General features: G+C 43.5%; 1 protein-coding gene across 1 annotated transcript in view; it reads right to left on the bottom strand.

Moving 5' to 3' along the window:
• LOC109454315 (uncharacterized) overlaps positions 1 to 12,907 on the bottom strand; it is a 41,590-nt gene extending 28,683 nt beyond the window's left edge. The window contains exon 1 of the mRNA XM_019744816.2: positions 12,374 to 12,907. Coding sequence (XP_019600375.2) covers positions 12,374 to 12,376 — 3 coding nt within the window. The 5' untranslated portion in view covers positions 12,377 to 12,907. The remainder of the gene's footprint in view (positions 1 to 12,373) is intronic.
• Positions 12,908 to 19,325: the final 6,418 nt, after the last annotated feature.

The following is a 19,325-nucleotide window of genomic DNA, read 5'->3' as shown; positions in this document are numbered from 1 at the left end:
GCAGTTTCCAAAAAGGAACCTCCACCCAAAGGACTTCCCATAGGACGTCTGTGACCAGGGAAGGTCTTGGGGGTAAAGGCACAAGACTTTATATACAATGTAGTTCCATGTGGCTATTCTCTGCTTTCCTCATGTAAAATATTCACAGGGGAAAAAAATCTTTAAATAAATCATCTATGATTGTGTAGAGAAATGACAGACAATTAAAATATTGCAAACTTTGAAATCCATTGTGGAGGACAAATAGTTACTGAAGAGTTTGAAATTCACCGTGGATGCTATGAACTGGAGAGGGTAAGATGGCATTTGCGAATGCAGGAAAGTTCTAGAAATTTAGCCATTATTGCCAGCCCTAGAAGGAGTTAGGCTGGGGCGACAGGGTCCTGAATTTGAGACCCTGCTTCGAAAAATTTGGAAAAGTCAGGAAAAAAACAGATGCTCTGGGGAGAAAGGAGGGCCTGGAGACACCCCCCCCCACACATTCTCCCACACACAAACCTCAGAGACCAAGTCACATTTGTCCCCTGATGACACTTCCCGTGATCACTGCATATTCTGGGGGAGACGCAGATGAACCGAGGACGCTGGGTCGCGCGTGCAGTGCCACCTATGGACTCGGAGCGGCCGTGGGGAATGCCCTGATCCTCTCTCCACTGGTTCAGACCAGTCCTCCACCCCTTCTCCTGATACTCACCCAGCACACAAACCATTTCTCAGTTTGGGGGGTGAGGGAGTACCTGATCCTCCACCCTACCACAGCCATGGCCAGTGCGGATCACAGCTACAGGCAATGTGGGAGTGTCACTCGTGGCCTTCGAGGGCAACTAGAGCTGATCCGGAGGCGGCGGAGTGAGCAGCAACTAGCAGCAACGAACACGCCGCCCGTGCCCTCATCCACGTAGCACAATGCCTGTTATGTGCGACTCCCCTGATTGGACAGATCGCAAGGCCTGAGTGACAGCAGACCAGAGGTCACCTCTTTGAGCCAACGTTGTCTTGGCAATGGCTCTGAACCTGTCCTCTCTAAGGACACTGCGTTTAACAATAAGGCCGCCAAGCACGGAACTGTGACCCTTCTTCACACAGACACTTAAAAGTGACCTCACCATAGGTAATGATGAATCTAGCCCATTTTGATTTTTGACCCGTTCCAGCGGGGAGACGTCACCCTTCCCTCCCCCACTCCCACTCATCTGGTACTTTTTATAGAATCCTGCGGTCTCAGGGGCACTTGGCTCTGGTGGAAGTTTGACCCCAAAGCCTACACCAGGTCCGAAGCCTCAGATGATAGTATGTGTGAAACAAATGAAGCAAAGTAACCACCAGAAAACCTTTTCAAGGTACTCTGTTAATACTCATTCCTTGAAAGGTCAAAGGAGGCAAAACAGAAAGAGCACTGCTTGGTGAAATATAGTAGATGGCAAAGGTATGAAGAATAAGGAACCAAGACAGTGGTCATCTATGGGGCAGGGCAGAGATGAGTCAGGGACGGGAATATCAGGACAACCCTCGCCACTGCCCACAGGCCGTTTATGAATCTTGATGATGATTCCAAGGCTGTCACAGTTATTGATATGAAAAGATCTGGAGAATTTATCAATAGAATAAATAAGCAAAGTGTATTGCAATATATAACCTGCAGAGACAGGTGGGCCCCTGATACCACCCAAGGTTTGGTTGACTAGTGGGGACCAACACACACCTACCGGGAATGTGTGAAAGGGTTTACGACTTCCATAATGGAAATGTCTGGAGAGGGGCAGGGAGGCCTCTCAAGCAAGCGTGAAATGGCTTAAGAGAGCAAGGAAAGGGCCTGGGTTGTTTTTTTTTTATTGAGGTTACGGGTGGGCTAGGGTGAGAGTTCACAAGCACAGACACCGAGGGGGCTTTCATGGATTGAATCTCTTGACAGCGCCAAAGGAGTGAGCAGCCAAGCTCTTTTATCACCTTGTACAGATGTGGGGCACGTGACAAAGAAGGAGGGGTAAGGCTTTAAAGTTGTCAGCTGTCAGATACATAGAAAAAATACATATTGTCGCTGTGCTTGATACGTGGCAGAGAGTTTCTGAAACACTTGTAAATTCCGAAATGATAAGAGCACTAGGAGCATCCTTTGTTCTAATGAGGCGATTCTGGTTGGGCTCCCGGATGGCTCCTGGATGGGGGTTGTCACCAGAAAGACCAAGCCATGATCAGGATGTAGGAATTTTCAGCCCCACCCCCATCTTCCAGAAAGGGGGGAGGGGTTGAAAATTGAGTTAATAACTGATCATGCCTACTTGAGGAAGCCTCCATAAAATCCCAGTACGATAGGGTTCAGAGAGATTTCAAGTTGGTGAGCACATCCACAGACTGGGTGATGCACCCCAACTCCGCAGAGACCTCACCAGACCTTGCTTGGTGTATCTCTTTATCTGGCTGTTCATCAGTATCCTTTATCATATGCTCTAATAAACTGGTAAACGTAATTGTGTTTCCTGAGCCCTATGAGCCACTCTAGCAAATTAACAGAACCCAAAGAGGAGGGTGGGAACCTCTGATTTGTATACAGGGTGGACAGAACTTAAATGAACCCTTGGGGACCTGCTACCTGCGATTGGCGTCAGAAGTGGGATGGGAACAGTCTTATGGGACTGAGCATAATGTCATAATCAGGGGGATATGACATTATCTCCAGATACACAGTGTTATGACTGAGTTAAGCAATAGAACACCCAGCTGGTGTCGCAGAGAATTGCCTGTTGTGGTGAAAAACCCTCACACATTTGGTGACCAGAAGTGTGAGAAGTGAAGTATTCTGGGTGAAAGTAAAGGAGACACATAGGAGGGAAGAACTGGGTTTTTCCCTACTCAGGAAGATTACTGGGTTTTTCCAACACACCAGAAGGCAATGTTAAAACATGGAGTCAGAGACCTCTGGTTTCCTTTCTGGCGTTAGAAGGTGACATTCCCATCCTCATCCAAAAAAAGCAAACAAACTTAAAATCAACAACTCTTTTTAGAGCTATCAAAGAATTCAGATCACAGGGTAAACCACTGTCTAAAAAGTTGGAAAGAGGGACAGAAAAATAGCCAGTTTGAAATATGCCCACAATATTCTGTTCTTAACAGAATGTCAAATGACCATCTTTAGAGGAGAATGTCCTTAATGTAATGTCATACCTGTGGCTCCTGGATGCAGGTCAGATCCTGCCTGCAGAGACTGTGTGTGCTGGCAACGATGTTGAGATCCCCTGAGGGGAACCAGGTATAGGTGTGTCCTGTCCCTTCAGAGGTGAAGGCCAACTGCAGCTGAGAGGCTGTTGACATAGGCACTGAACAGACCAGAATTAACCACATCTCTGGGCGCAAAATATTTACCAGTAGCTGAGTGGATGGAGGCAGTAATTTCCATAATGCTGGGGACTAGAAATAGGGGCTTATTTGGTGTGACCACAGCCCTGAGGTTGCAGTAATCCAGTGTGAGGTGTCCCTCATTCTTTCCACGTTTAAGATCAGGACAAATCGGAGCATTAAAGGAGAAACACTATAAATAATCACTTCTTTCTAAATAGATTTCTTGTAAGAGTTTTAATCCTTCCAGGCCATTTATTTTACATAGGGCCATTCTAAGTAATTTAAATGGGGGGTAAGATCTTTGGGGTCCCTTTTTGTGAAGCCAATTAGGAAATGGCGAAGACTTAATATAATTTTAACTTACAAATCATTGGTTCAGAGCTTCTCTGCTCAGTGTGGGATATTTTAGGACAATGGTTGCTCTGACTATGGGAAATTTAGGCAAGACCATAATTCTGATGGCTAAGAAGGAACGTACCTATTTATCCCTTATTTTATATTCAGAAACTCCTCTAAGATTATTGAGGTAACGTGCTTAAATTTAGTGGGATCCCAGGTATAACTGCAATTTGAGTCCCATTATTGATGACTTGTATGAAGGTTTGGGAATTAGTGCATTACAGCAGATGGCAAAATTAATGCAGAACCTGTGTTTTAGAGGCCCCAAAAGCCAGGCAGCGACCTTTTATTTATTTATTTATTTTCTTGTGTGAATTCTTTTAGTACATTGTGGATTTCTAATTGGTAAAATTGTACATCTTAGTTTTAGTTTATTTTTCTTTTGCTCCCTCCCTCCTGTCCTTCCCTGTTTTTCAGTTTTTGCTTTTTTTCTTGGTCACTTTATATACTTCTTGGAAGAAGGTGTCCTCTCTACCCTGATATTTATGTATTCTTTTCCTCCAGAGGACCTCAAATTGGTGCTATCAGGTTGGAAGCCTCCCCAGGATAACTGGTTGCTTTATAAAGTGTAAGGACGCCAAACTTAAACTGGTTTGAACTAATCCCTTGGCTGTGCCACTGTGGGGCCATGGGTGTTGTCCCCTTAACCCCGAGGGTCAGGATCTGGGCTGCAGTAAAGGCAGGGGCAGCAGCAGAGGCACTGAGGGGTCCTGGGGAGCCCTCTGGTATGATGTGGATCAGCCGCCACTTACTGGCTTTCCTCACCCCTCCCCTTCTCTTTTTAAATAACTGCCTTCTAGGCATAGGCATAACTACCCCATGGGCCCACCTCCCACACAGGGTGTAGTCCCACTGTCCCACCCCATCCCCAGGTATGTCGGGGCCAACCTAGCCTCTGTCACAGCTTCACTCTAACACACACAGAAATCTGGGCAAAGACATCGACCCAGGACTTTAGGGAAGGCCCCAATCCCATACGCCTGCTCCCAAATGCCTGGAAATTCTCCAAACTGCCCACTCTGGTGGACTGCACATAGCACTGGGGTTGGGTGGGGTCAACACTGTCCCGCAGGGCAGCACAGCTCACAGCACCAGCTCCCTAGCACCCAGGAGCCCACAGTGCGGCCGCCATCAGGCAGCAGAGCAGGTGAGCAAGTCAGAGCAAGAGAAGACAGACCCACGGGGTGGTCACGTTGAGACATGCTGCTCACAGTGCCAAGTGTTATGGTCACCTGCAGAGGGGTGGTTCTCATGCTGAGACTGATACTCGTGTGTCTCCCCACATACACAAATAGAGGGTAGGAGAAGGTCTATAACTTACATGTTTGAGGTATCTGGGGAGGGCAGCTGTGAAACGGGTTGAAAGAGCAAGGAAGGAGCCTGGCCTGGAATTTTATTGTGACTGGGGGTATTACAGAAAAAATATTCAGTGCCACTTGTCAAAGATGGTAAGGCAGGTTTTATCAGAACCACTGTGATAGGTATAGAGACCGTTGTGGAGAGCTTTCCCAATGGGGAGAAATAAGATTGGGCTCCCCTCTGAGTACAGCAAGGAAAAGTGGGAATTCACAGCCAGAGAGCGGGTGGGGGTCGGAAAATAACTAAGAGAAAAATCTGGGGCTTGGGGGTTCCTGCTAAACGGACCTAACAGGATTCTTACTGCAGACAGGCCTGGGTGATCAGACATCGCCAGATGGTGCAGGAGGGGGAACCTGATCAGATAATGGAGGGGGATGAGATAGGAGGGTGGGGATTCTGGTTCACCTGGCTTCAGGGTTCCTGCTAAAACTGGATTTTACAAGCACGTGCACAGGTAGGCCTGGGAGGAGGCTCAGAGGCTGACTAAAGTTCCAGCAAAGAATCCTTGTCAGGGGCGGAGCCAGGGCAAGAGTCCTGCTCACAGGCAGGGGCTTGTGTGGTGGAATGTGACAATGACAAAGGAGGGAGCCCCAGACTTTGTCCTCAGCCTGTCCAGGTGGGGACACAAGGGAAGAGAGAGGAGGAGGCTTAAGCCACAGCAAATATCAAACAATTCAGAGTCTGACTACTCATTACAAGGACAAACATGGGTAAGAAAAACAGGCATTCTCCATGGCTTGTTGTTATGTAAAGAAAGAGGAGGCTCAAGAAATGACCAAAGCTGTGTACGTGGGGGTTGCTGGACTAAAGCACCGGAGGGACCAGGATATGCAGGCAGTGAGTCCTCTTAAGTTAGACTTTGCGATCTTACAGATTTATTTAAAATAAACAGAGAAATTTATACACACCATGTTTTACTATCTACTGGTCTTTGTTTTACTTTTTTAGGAAACCATCCTAAGATTTAATTCCTTTAAACAAAATCAGTTACAAAAATGTAAACCATACAAAATGAAAATTTGCAAATCTCCTGATAACTAAAAAACAACTTATACCCTAGTTTGTCCTTCCCTCTATCTCACATGGAGATATTTTAAGAATAAGTAGCATATTATAATGCAATAGGCATTTGGGTTTAGCTCCTTACACACAGTAGGATTTTCAAAGATTTACATAAGCTTTGATTTCAATTAAAATAAAAATTCGATTACTTTAGCCTTTTAAATTTCACTTCTCCAGGGAAACACACATACAAACACTGATGTAAAAATGAAAAATGGACCTGAGAGCTTAAGTACATTCATCTCACATCTTGAGTTTCTGTTGCCTGAGAGGAACAAAAATTCTGTTTAGTTCCACTATTTACGTGCCTTACCAATAACAACTCTCTCAATTAACTTACATTTTTAATTCCAAGAAACTAAATATGTTATTTCCTACACAAAGAATAAAATTACAAAGTGCCCAAGGAAACCAGAGCCAAGGGGCTGCATTATTCAGTCAGTAAAGGATCCAAAGGAAAGAAACACAAGTATTGGAATCAGCTCAGATGAGCAACATGTTTCCCACAGGACAGAAGGAAAGCCACTTTCAGAAGGTTCCACATTCCAGACTCTCCAGGTTGAGATAGAACCCCTGGAGTGGGTCAGTCCCTGGGGAAGGAGGGAGGGACACCTGAGCAGCCCCAGGAATGAACTCTGGGAGCGCCCACACCCTCCTCTCCCCAGGGAATAATGGAAAACCTCCCTCTCTCAGGCTTCATCTCAGTGAAGAAACTCTTGGCTGGATTCAGTATAAGGTTCTGACCCAAATGAACTCCCAATTCATGAACCCTAACCTAGGACACAGAGCTCCTGACTCGCATAGACTTGCTCAATGTGCATAAATTACACTCTGAGCGCACCTGCACTGTGGACACAAAACTCCTACCTATGTCTAGAAACAGACCCGGGGAACCACAAGTAAAACCTCAGAAGGGGCATCAGTTCCCCCCTCCCACATGTACCTGCACCCCCATCTCTCCAGGGCTGCAGCTTCTCTCAGTGTAAAGGCCCTTCCACGTTGGGTGTGAGCAGGTAGGACACCTGCAGGGGAAGCTCCCCAGGAAGAACCACTGGGCCTTCAAGTACTTCTCTTTGCAGCTCAAGGGCCTTAACCTGGGTCACTGAGTACAGGCTTCTGCTCCCAGTCACACTGCTTTGGACCACATGGATATTTTTAATGACACAAACCCAGTGTTTGAAGAATGCAGTAAAATCACACAAACCCAACATTTATGTGTAAAACAAGGAAGAAAACTGTAAGGCATCTTTCTAGTTTAACAAGAAAAACCTGAAGTACTTATTACTTTCAGAAAATAATGATATTGTTATTTGCATGGCAAGAAATTGTTTTTTCAACAATCATACCTGAACACTTCTGGTATTCAACTCTAAGCCCTGAAATTCCATTTAAAAGCACCCTATCCCCACACAAAAAAAGAACAGACCTTGGAATATTATTACACAAACTCAGGGCAGAAAAAAAAGAAAACAATAATTTTCAACACATTCAATGTAACACTATTTTCTTATTTTCTGAAATTCACCTATTTCTTGCCTCTTTCAAGCTCTTTTATTTATATAATTTTTAAATATTCGAAAAACTGAGGCTCAAATAATTGAGTAAATCTTTTCAAATTGACAAACACAGGAAGCACAGTGCTGACAGGACAGATCACCCAGCACATCCAGTGTGAGGTGTCACTCACTCTTTCCACGTTTAAGAACTGGCCCAAATCAGCTCTTCAAAGGAGAAGCACTGGGGAGAATCACTTCTTCTTAAAAGGTTTCTTATAACAGTTTTTAATCCTTGAAGGCCCCATTTATTTAACACTGGGCCATATTAACTAATTTTACTAAGGGGTACAAACCATGAAACCCCATTTTGTGAGTCCAATTAGGAAGTAATGAAGACTTAATTTAAAATCACGCATCACTGGTTCAGAGCTGTCCTACTCACCGTGGGATATTTTAGGACAATGGGTGCTATGACTAAGAAAAAGCAAAGATTGCTGATGCTTCAGGCAAAGTATACCAATCTGACCCCTATATTATATTCATTAATTCCCCTGAGATCATGGAGGATCCTTGCTTAAATTTACTGAGATCCCAGGTATAACTGTAACTTAACTTACTATTGAGTAACCAAATGAACGTTCGTGAATTACTGCGTTTCAGGAGGTGGTAACATCAATTCAAAACGTATATTTTACTCATAGACACAGACAATAGTTTAGTGGTTACCAGAGGGTAAGGGGGCCGGGGGGTGGGAGATGAGGGTAAGGGGGATCAAATATATGGTGATGGAAGGAGAACTGACTCTGGGTGGTAAACACACAATGGGATTTATAGATGATGTAATACAGAATTGTACACCTGAAATCTATGTAATTTTACTAACAATTGTCACCCCAATAAACTTAAAAAAAAAAAAAACAAACAAAAAATAAAATATAAGTTTTAAATGCCCTTTTATCTTTTTTTGTTTTGAAATTCTTTTAGTATATTTTGGATTTCCAATTGGGTCAAAGTATGGACCTCTTTTTGATACATTTTCCTCTTCTACCTTCTCTTGTGTCCTTCCTTGATTTGTATTTTAGTTCACTGGATAAATTTTGGGGGAGTGGATGTCCTCTCAACCATGGTATTTATCTTTTTTTCCCCCCAGGGAGCCTCAAATCAGCACTATCTGGGTTACAGGCCTCCCCCATGGAAATGGCTGCTGTGTAGGATTTAAGGACACTGGGCTTAAGTCGTGTTTGAACTAATCCTTCGCTGTGTCCCAGTGAGGCCATGGGTGTTGTCCCCAATAGCCTGGAGGGTCAGGATCTGGGCTGCAGTAGAGTCAGGGGCAGCAGCAGCAGAGGCACTGAAGGAACCTGGGGAGCCCTCTGGGATCAGGGGAATGGACTCAGCCCTCCACGTCTGGACTGCTTTCCTGTCTCTTCTCTTTCTCTCTGAAATATCTGCTCTTTAAGGAGTATCTGATGGGCTCACCTCATTCATGGGGTACAATAATCATTGAACCACCCTTAGATCCCTCTAATGTTTGTGCGAACCCAACCTCACTCACACTTTCACTCTAAAGACCGGTTCCAGCCAAGACATCTACCCAGGACCACTGTAAGGCATGTCCCATTCCCATACTCCTGCTCCCAAAGGATGAGGAATTACCTAAACTGTCAACTCAGAGACCTCTGCATACAGACCCCAGGCTGGGTGGGTCGACGATACAGCGCAGGGCAGCACAGCCCGCAGGAGGGCTCCCCAGCTCCCAGCAGCTCCCAGTGCAGGAGCCTCCAGGCTTCTCATCAGCCTGACAGGTAAGAAGCAGGAGGGGGAAAGGGAGGGGTGGGGCTTAGTGTCAGGAGTCAACATCAAATACCTGGACCCTGACCACTCATGACAAGAACAAACACAGGTAAGAAAAACAGGCATTTGCACTGGCTTGTTTTTACATAAAGACACACTAACAGGATGATCAAGAAATGATCAAACCTGGTTATTTGAATGTGGGTGGGATAAGAACACAGGAGTGGAGCAGATATGCCCGCAGGGAGTCTTCTGAAGTTAGTTTTCTATCTTAGTAATTTTTTAAAACATTCTGATGAATTATTTATGTAAAATAGAGAAATTTATATACACCATATTTTTCTATGCTTAATCATTATTTTTAATTAACTTTTGCTCTTTAAAATTAGTTTAATTTTAATTTTTCTAGATAGAAAACCACTGCAAGTTTTAATCTTTTAAGCACTAAGGAATATAAAACTGCAGACCATCAAACATTTACAAATTCATTTCCAACTACAATGACAAGGGGCATTATAATAATTTGTCCCTCCACTATATTCCTCACTGTGGATATTTTCAGAAATGAGTAGCGTATTATAATGCATTTTGCAATTTATCCCTGAAATGAATTAGAAATTTGAAAGACAGCAGCGTTGAGGCATTTCCCTCATATCAATGAAAATAGGAAATCAATTGCTTTTTCCTCACGTTTTAAAATAGGTCATCATTTTCTTAGGAATAGTATAGCTTTTTAGATATTGAAGTTCTCTAGAGACATGGACATACGTAAACTGACCTAAAAATGGAAAATACACCTTGGAACTTAAATACACCCATCTTACATCTTGAGGTTCTATAGCCTAAATGGAACCAAAATTCAATTTGGTTCCACAGCTTTCTTGCCTTACTCATACCTTACCTCTTAATCAACTTACATATTAAAGACCAAGTGCTAATGGAAACTAGAAGTAAAAGGTTGCAACATTCAAGGGAGAAAGGAATTCAATGGGGAAAAAAACATATATTGGAATGAAAACAAACTGACTGCTTCCCTACACTTGAGAAGGAAACTTACACTCAGAAAGTTGAACACATTCCCAACCTTGGGGTCTAGATACTCCCAGCTGAAACATTGGGTCAGTCCCTGGGGAAGGAGGAGGGGGACACCTGAGCAGCCTTAGGAATGAACTCTGGGAACTCCAAACACACTCTCCCCCTCCTGTAAGCATGGAAGTGCTCCCTCCCCCAGGCTTCCATTCTCACAGTGAGGAAACTCTCCGACTGATTAAGTAAGGTTCTGATCCAAATGAACTCCCCAATTCATAAACCCTTTGTCCACAAGACAGAACTCCTGATCTTTACAGACTTTCTCAATGTACACGAATACACCCTGAGTGCACATATATCATGGATACAAAATTCAAATAAATTATCAAAAAATGTCAGCCTAAGGAAACCACAACCTCAAAAAGAGTGTTGCTCCCCGCCCCACCCCCAGCCCCTGCCAGGTGCATGTGCACCCAGTTTTCCAGGGCTGCAGCTTCTCAGGGTAAAGACCCTTCCACTGTGGGTGTGAGCAGGTAGGACACCTGTAGGGGAAGCTCCCCAGGAAGAACCACTGGGCCTTCAAGTACTTCCCTTTGCAGCTCAAGGGGCCTTAGCCTGGGTCACTGACCACAGGCTTCTAGACTCATTGAAGCTGTTTTGGACCACAGTTGATTTTCTAAATGACACAAAGCCAGTGTTTGAACAATCCATCAAAATGACTTAAAACTAGCATTTATGTGGAAAGGAAGAAAATTGTTAGGCACTTTTACTAGTTCAACTAAAACCCCCAAATACCTATTCCTTTCAGAAAATGGATGTCAGTTAATTATTATTTCCAAGGCAGAACTTGGTTTGTAAATAATTAATCATACTGGAACACTTCTACTCAGCAATTCCAAGACCTAGAATTTCGTTTGAAAACACTCAAAGGTAAAGAACAGAGCTCAGAAACTTAATACACATGCTCGGGGAAGCATGAAAGATGAATTCTATACAAATGGAATGTAATCTTGGAATATTTTATTTGTTCTAAAATTCACCTCTTTCTGACATGTTTGGGACTATTTTACCGTCTTCAAACTCTAGTGGTTAAACATATTTTACCCGTTAAAAAACGGAGACTTTAAATAAGTGAAGAAATCAAGGTGACAGCAACGGAGGGGCAATGCTGACAAGACGCAGCATCTAGGAAAAGGACAAGACGAACCTCCACCCAAAGGACTTCCCATAGGACGTCTGTGCCCAGGGCAGGTCCTGGGGGAGAGGAACGGGGATTTCATACAACGTCTTCCAGGTGGTCATTCCCTGCTTTCCTCTCATGTAAAATATCCTCAACAAACAAATCTCTACAAAAGAATCATTCATGGCGCTGTGGGAAAAGCATAAAAAATTAAAATATGGGGTGTGTTTGAAATGCATCCCATAGGGCAAATAGATGATAATGATGCCGTGAATCGGAGAGGAGGAGTTGGCTTGGGAATTAGAGAATCTGGAAATTTAGGGACTTGTTGCCAGTCCCAGGAAGAGGGACAGGATGGTGGATTTGAGACACCGCCCCCTAAACATTTGGAAAACTCAGGAGAAAACGGGTCCTCTGAGGAGACAAAAATGGGCTGGGGACCCCACAGACATCAGCTTCTCCCACATATGAATCCCAGAGACCGAGTCACGATTGTCCCCTATGACTCTCCCCTTGGTCACCGCACAATCTGGGAAGATGAAGCCGCGTGCAGTGATGGGACGGGACGCCCCGGTCCCAGCAGCCAGCCCAGCTCTACGGTCCCTGCGAGAGGGGGCTGAGGTCCGCAGGTTCCAGAGCTGACGACGGGGAGACCGGGTCCCGCCACAGCTGGTTCCCCACCCCTCGTCCGGTCTCCGCACCCAGCCCGAACACTCACCATTTCTAGGTTTCCTGTGTCTCCCTTAGTCCTGCCTGGACTCCCACGACTAGTGCAGATATCAGTGCGACAAAGGCTGAGACCGACGGAGCAGCCAGGGACCGTTACGGGCAAGCAACAGGCATCCCCAGCAAGGCCAGATAAGGTAGGGATGTCCACTCCTCCGCAGTGCGTCGCCCCACCCACCTGCCCCAGAGACTCCCTGATTGGACAATTTGCAAAGGTCCTGTGTAAATGACATCGGGTGGGAGGACGTGTAGTTCTGCAGAACCAGCCTGGGCTGGTGGGCGGGAACCTAACCCAGCCTGGCACATTTGACTTTAAACAGAAGTTTTTCCTTGCCTGGGGCTCCCTGTGTTGTTTTCCCCCAGCTCTTTGTGAAGGCCCGGGCACCGGTGTGCACAGGGTATTACTGATTCAGTTTCTAGATGGAGCAATCATGAACAAGAGGGTGGACCAGGCCAGGACTGATTGGAACTAAGGAAAAAGAGTGAAGACAGGGAAAACAAATTGGAGTCATTTCAAGAAAGCTGCTAAATTATTAACATTAAGAAGGTCGAGGGATTCAGGAAAGGATTCTTTTTCTTGTCTTAACTAGTCTGGGAACTTAAACTTTTGAACTTTCCAGCCCTGTGTCAATACCCGGACATTTATTTACTGGCAGATAACCCTCGGACTATCCCCTAAAGGATGCAGGACGTCACCAGACCTCCTGGCGTCTATCCTTCGGCCCACCTGGCAATCATCATCCAGACCGCCTGACATCTCACTGATAACCAATCCTAGGGCTAAAATGCAGGACTGATTTTTCCCCAGGATGCGACTTTACTCTAAGAACTCTTAACTTTTATTTCTTTTTAAAAAAAGAATCTCCTGGGATTTTGCCTAGCTGTGTTTCCAGTTTGCAAACTGTAAGACCCTTGAATAAATCTTTATCATTTATTTCTAGTTTTATTCATTTCTGCTTGGTCGACAGAACAAGAGGGTCTTACGTCCTCTAGGGGTCAAGGGCTTGGTGCAAGGCTGTCAGGCCACTCATGGAACTATGACCCTTGTTTGGAAACACAGAAAATGTGACCTCACCATCTGTAACAGAGTCTGGCTTCATTTCAAACTTTGATCCTTGACAGCAATGAGCCTTCCCTCATCCCTTCCCCACCCCCAGTCACTTGGTCCTTAAGAGAGAGAATCCCGGAGCACTTGGCTCTGGTGTGAAGTTTGAACCCGCAGCCTCAGCCTGGGCATTGGGACTCTTCTCAGTCTAACCAGAAGGTGTGAGGTGTGTTCATTACATTCTCAGGTGTACATTTTACATTAGAAGGAAATTTAATTTAGATCAGTTTTTGCCTGTGTCCCTAGAGAACTTTGAAATGTAAATGGCTATGATATCCCTAAGGTACTTGAATTTCTATTATTTTTAATAATCATTATGTAAATTTGAGATGCACCTGGAGACTCTCCCAAACTTTATTGATGTATAATTATTAATACAATTGTTTTAAAGATTACAATGTACAATGTGATGATTTGATATACATATACTGAGTTGTATAATTGACATTTGCTGAGAGAGTAGTTCTTAAGCATTCTGATCTCTCTCTCTCTCTCTCTCTCTCTCTCTCTCTCTCTATCTCTCTCAATAATACTGTGAAGTGATAGATGTATTAATTAACCTGGAAACACTTATGTGCCTGAATTGCAAAACTCTTTTGCATTGTGTGTTGGTACTAAAATTTAAATGCCTGCCTTTTAGCATATTTTTGGAATATTATTACTTCTTATTGCCTTTCTCATGCTAATTGTCATATTGAAACTTGTTCACCTTATTAATTGGGGGTTTTGAAATATACCCCAAGAATCCTTCCTTTGCAGAATACATTGCAGCTATAATACTAGTTATTGGACTTACTTTCTTTTTGCATATATTTTGATCAATCCCTTTCTATCACGCAAATTAGGCATATAAAATGTATTAATATGGGAGGCCAAACACCTGCTATAATAGTTTTCTTTTTCTTCTTAGTTTCTCCTAGAAGGACAACTGCCTAGTCCGCATAGCCCAATCCCTTGCATACGGGGGAATTTTGACAAACTGTTGGGTTTGCATCTGAAACCTCTCTCTGTACAGGAACCTAGAGATCCTTTAGAACATTTAAATCTCAATTTCTCTGCCATTCTTCCTGTGTACTAACTGTACTGTTGAACCAGCAGAGTAGTGAGACTTCTCTAGGATTTTCTACAGCTCCTTGCCTAATCAATCAAACCTCCAGAAATATAAGAAGTAACATTTGTAATATGGAATGGTAAGCCTGCCAGGCATCCCAGGTTTCAACAGTTGTTCTATGCAACTTTTCCTTCTTATGCCAATATGATTTTGCTGCACCCACAGATAAACTTAACTACCCAGATCCTTCAGATCTTTGGTTTACTCAGTCTCGTTAGCATAACTCCATTATCTGTGCCCCATTAGGATTTATTTTTACTTGTACTTGGCAGACAAATCTATGGGGGACACATTGCTTAAATCCTTATCAACTTGGTAGGTATTGAGCAATTAGATTATTGGTTATGCCTATTTCAGAGACTCAACATTGGATATCACCCTTCAATTTACATCACAGATTACAAGAATTGCCTGGTGGTGTTTCTGAAACTGAAGAAATGAGATTTTTGAGCATTTTATTTCTATGGTAGGGTATTGGCACAAATAAATATATGGTCAGAAATTTGTCTAGGACTTTAGGAAAGATTGCTGAAATCTACCACCAAAGCAATAGCTGCTCAAGGAAAATCTTTAAACTCACTTGCTCAGGTTGTTTTAAATAACAGAATTGCTCTTGACGATAAATTAGCAGAGCATAAAAAGGTGTCTGTGCCATCGCTTATACCACCTGCTGTACTTCATAAATTCTTCAGGATTAACTGAAACACAATTACACAAAATCAGAGACCAGGCCCACTGGGGCCTCTGAAAGCTTCTGGTCTTTTGACCTGTTTAGTTGGCTATCCTCAGGTATAGCCTCACGGTTTAGAACTATTTCAGATTTTGGAATTAGTGACCTGCTTGTAAATTTAGGAATAATGGTTATTATTAAACCCTGCGTCTACTCACTTCCACAGTGCTATAATAACTCTGCAAATAATGGTAGCCTAAAATTTCGAATTGATTCTAATACTTATGGGACCTCACATGGGTAATAAAAAATAACACAGAAAATGATTGGAATACCTATGCTGAACTTCACTAACCTTTGTTTATTTCATAAGCCTTGATGACAAACATTCCTCCATTTTGGTGCTCTTGTTGCTCAAATGTGGCCTAAAGTCTCTCAACGAAGCCAGTTTCCCTCCTATATGGGATATGATACATCGGGAATGGGCCGGCCTGACAATGAGGGATCACAAACAACCCCAGTGGTTGATCTTGAAGAAAGAGCTTGATAAAAAGGGGGAAATGAGAAAGTTAACATGAAAGAAGTATTTTTAAATGGAGCCAGATTTTCCATTTCAGAGGAACTGCTTTGCACATCTTGTTCCTTGAACTTTTGAACTGGGCTGAATCACAGTGAACAAACATCCTAAACATAAAGACTGATGAGTACAGATTTCTGCCTAGAGATAGAATCAGTAACCAAGCATGTATAGCCAAGACTAGCTTAAGCTTGTTAGCACCAATAGGAATTTTTTATAAATAACTCAAGTAGTTTACCACTTGAAAACTCCTTGCTTTTACCCTGTAATCAGGACATATTTGGGGTTTCTACCTAAATCTGGGGCATGTGTCAACATTCTAATTTAGTTACCCATCATGGACCTGTCAAGGAGAGCAGGTATCTAAACCTCATTAACAGTCAAACATCAAAACAGAGTCAGTATCTTCATTTAAGTTCAGTCCTGATGTTTGTTGACAGAACGATGTCCCATCTTATTTAAATGAATTTGAATATTCAATTGTTTGAATATGAATTTTAAAGGCCATGTAAAAATTAAAACCAACTTACAATTCAGTAGGCAAAACCTCAAATAAAATTTAATCCAGCCATTCCAGAATGCTGGAGAGATCCGGGAAAAAATGTCGATAGGGTTCCATTGTTTGTTATTGCTAACTTTATTGAATTTATGGTTCATTTGTAATTAGTTGTCTCACTGTGGAGTTATTGGTGGCGCCTTGCATGGTTTACCACATGCAGCAAGCAGCCCCTTTTGAGTGCTCCCTGCTGGGCAACAAATAATCCAAACCAAAGCGGTCATCAGTGACCATAGCTGCCAGGGAGTTTTCCTTCATAGAAAACCTCTAACACATGAACTATCTGCTGCATGGGTTTTCAGTGTTTGGATATTTCTTGACTGGTATTAATGACGTGAGTTTGTTGAATGACATCATGGCAGTGCCAGTGACCAGTGAGTGCAATTAGTCGGAAAGCACCACATTTGTGTTGAGATGGGCCACAGGGTGTTTTGAAGGTGGGTGCTGCAAATAAAAAACTGGTATCGAGGGTACCAACTACAGATGATGTTAGGAGGAAGACCCAGGAATTGGATATAAGATTAGTGGGTCATGGACACTATTCCATTTAACCAAAGACCTGGGAGAGTGGCCTTTTTGACAGAAATGAGAAAGGTCTCTACCTATAAAGTGCCATCAGCACAAATAAGTGGGCCCTAAAGACTGGGGGTGGAATCTATGTCTTGAAAGACCAAAGACCCATTTAGAAGGTAGCGAGATTTATTTAAGTAAGCCATTCTGGCTTCTAATAGGGCTACAGGCTGAGGTCCTGAGAGAGATATAAGTTCTGTTACAAGCTTTGTGAAGAGCCCAGTGTTGTATATTTGGAGAAATGAGTTGTTCACATCATAATGTCATGGGGCGTCCTGCATTTTGGCTTCAGATAGAATAAGTAATACATCTATATGAGTACATAACATGGTCTGATCATAGCGAATAGCCCACAGAGGCGGTAAGGAGCCCTGTAAAATGTATTGAAATCAGCTATAGGGATGCCTGCCTCATCCTGAGAATTAAGTTAATTGATTATATTACTAGAGGTGTGTTTTCTTATATCAGAGCACTGGCCAGTCACTAAATTAGCCATGGGAAAGGAAGAGGGAATTCCTTTGCTTCTGCCTAGACCTTTAGGGCAGAGGCTCCTCAATGATTTTATATTACGTGGGCTTACAAGGCCAAGGTTAATACCATAAGGCTTCAGCATAAGTCTCAGAAATTAGAATCAATTTATCACTCTGAGGGTTGTAATGAGCCTGTGAAGATTAAGGTTTAATATGTGAAGGGTTAGGAATAATACTTCGTATTTGGGTAATTCTGAGCAACATAATCAGAGAATCATTTATCCCAAAGGGGAAAACCTTGGATGAAGAGTTCCTGTTGCCGATGGTGCGACCAGACAGCAAGATCACTGACAGTGGCCAAAGGATCTGGAGAAAGTGCAGATGATGCTGACTCTTGGCCAGGGCATCCTGCACAGCTAGCACGAGTGCCAGAATCTGACTAACAGAGCTGATGCTTGTGTGCAGTTTTTGTCCAGATGGCTTGTTTGATCTGGGGACAGAATGTAGCACCTCTCTACTGGAGTCCATTAGGTGTCTTGGTGGCACACTGTCCATAAGTATATGAATTCTCCTGGTCACGCATGTGATCTCAAAGGATTCCCCAAATGGCCAATGTGTCTAGAAAATGGGTGATTTTCTCCAGGATGAATGTATCCATTGGAGGACTGGGAAACACCCTCCCTCCTATAGGTGGGATATACCAGAAGTCCCGTTTTTGGCTCTATCCTGCGGGTACCAAAATCTGTTCAATGAGGAGTCCTCTGTGGTGAAGTAAGCCTAAGGGGTCCTCCTTTCATGACCCAAGGAAAACATGGAAAGTTTGGTACGTTGGATCATCAGTTCAGGGCCTTTGAGACTCTCCATTTCCAGAAAGACTGTTTGTTGCAAGCAGTTGCTGCTCTAATGTGTTTAACACCAGGCTGAGAATAGATTTTTGCAAGTAGAGAAAGTAATTATGAGACAGCTGGGTTGTGGAAACTGAGGGGCCTGTGCCATGACCGGGTTCTGCCACTGCTTTTTCTACCCTCTCAGGTCACAGCTCGCAGGTGGGCCACAGAGAAATTTACTGGAGTAGGACAGGGGTGGATTTTTAAAGATGTTTGCCAGCAGCCAGGCGAAGGGTAGACTTGAGCTGGGAAAATACAGTTAGAAATGGTCCCAGGACTGCTGTGGAAAGACATAACTCTGATGCCCATGAATTAGTTCGATTCCACTCGGGGAAAACTGGGATATGCTTTTATGTTTCAGAACCACATTACGTCCAGAGGTCCGTCTGAGGAGCCTGATTTAAATCCAAAGACAGACCTGGAGCTCTCCCACTTCACTCCTCCTTATGTGCATGAGATGAGGAAGGTGCAACCCTAGAGAACATTTTCTCAGTTAAGACAGGGCTGCAAGAAAGGCCGAGTGGGACTGAGTCCTTCTTCCCAGTTCTTCAACTCTTCCCGAGAAGGATCCTGCAGTTGTACAAAGGAGAGTGGAACACATGAAAGTCAAGGTTCAGCAGAGCTCAACATTCTCCTGGAACATAGAACATTTTGCTTGTTTTCTATTATTTTGAATATAGATACAGACTATTTTAAGTGTAGTTGTGAGTTTTCCCCATGTCTCCTTTTACAGTACCTTAGGATATTACTCAAAATGATACAATCTGTCTGCAGCTTACTTTAATTATTTCTTGGATGATTACTTTCTAAATATCCATAGCTCTTTCTGGTTTCCACTGAGAAGTCACACTGGATATGCATTGTTTTCACCCTACTCAGAGCATAAACTCAGGATGGATTTAGAATGGTGCAGATGAACATAACTTGCTCTAATTGGGAGGAACTCCCTGGTTGAATGGGGTGTACACACTATGGCACCAGTCTGAATGGCAGCACAA

Source organism: Rhinolophus sinicus, linkage group LG07 (genome assembly GCF_036562045.2).
Source record: "Rhinolophus sinicus isolate RSC01 linkage group LG07, ASM3656204v1, whole genome shotgun sequence".
Lineage (NCBI taxonomy): Eukaryota > Metazoa > Chordata > Mammalia > Chiroptera > Rhinolophidae > Rhinolophus > Rhinolophus sinicus.
The sequence above is the reverse complement of the archived record's forward strand: the minus strand, read 5'-3'. Positions and strand labels throughout refer to the sequence as shown.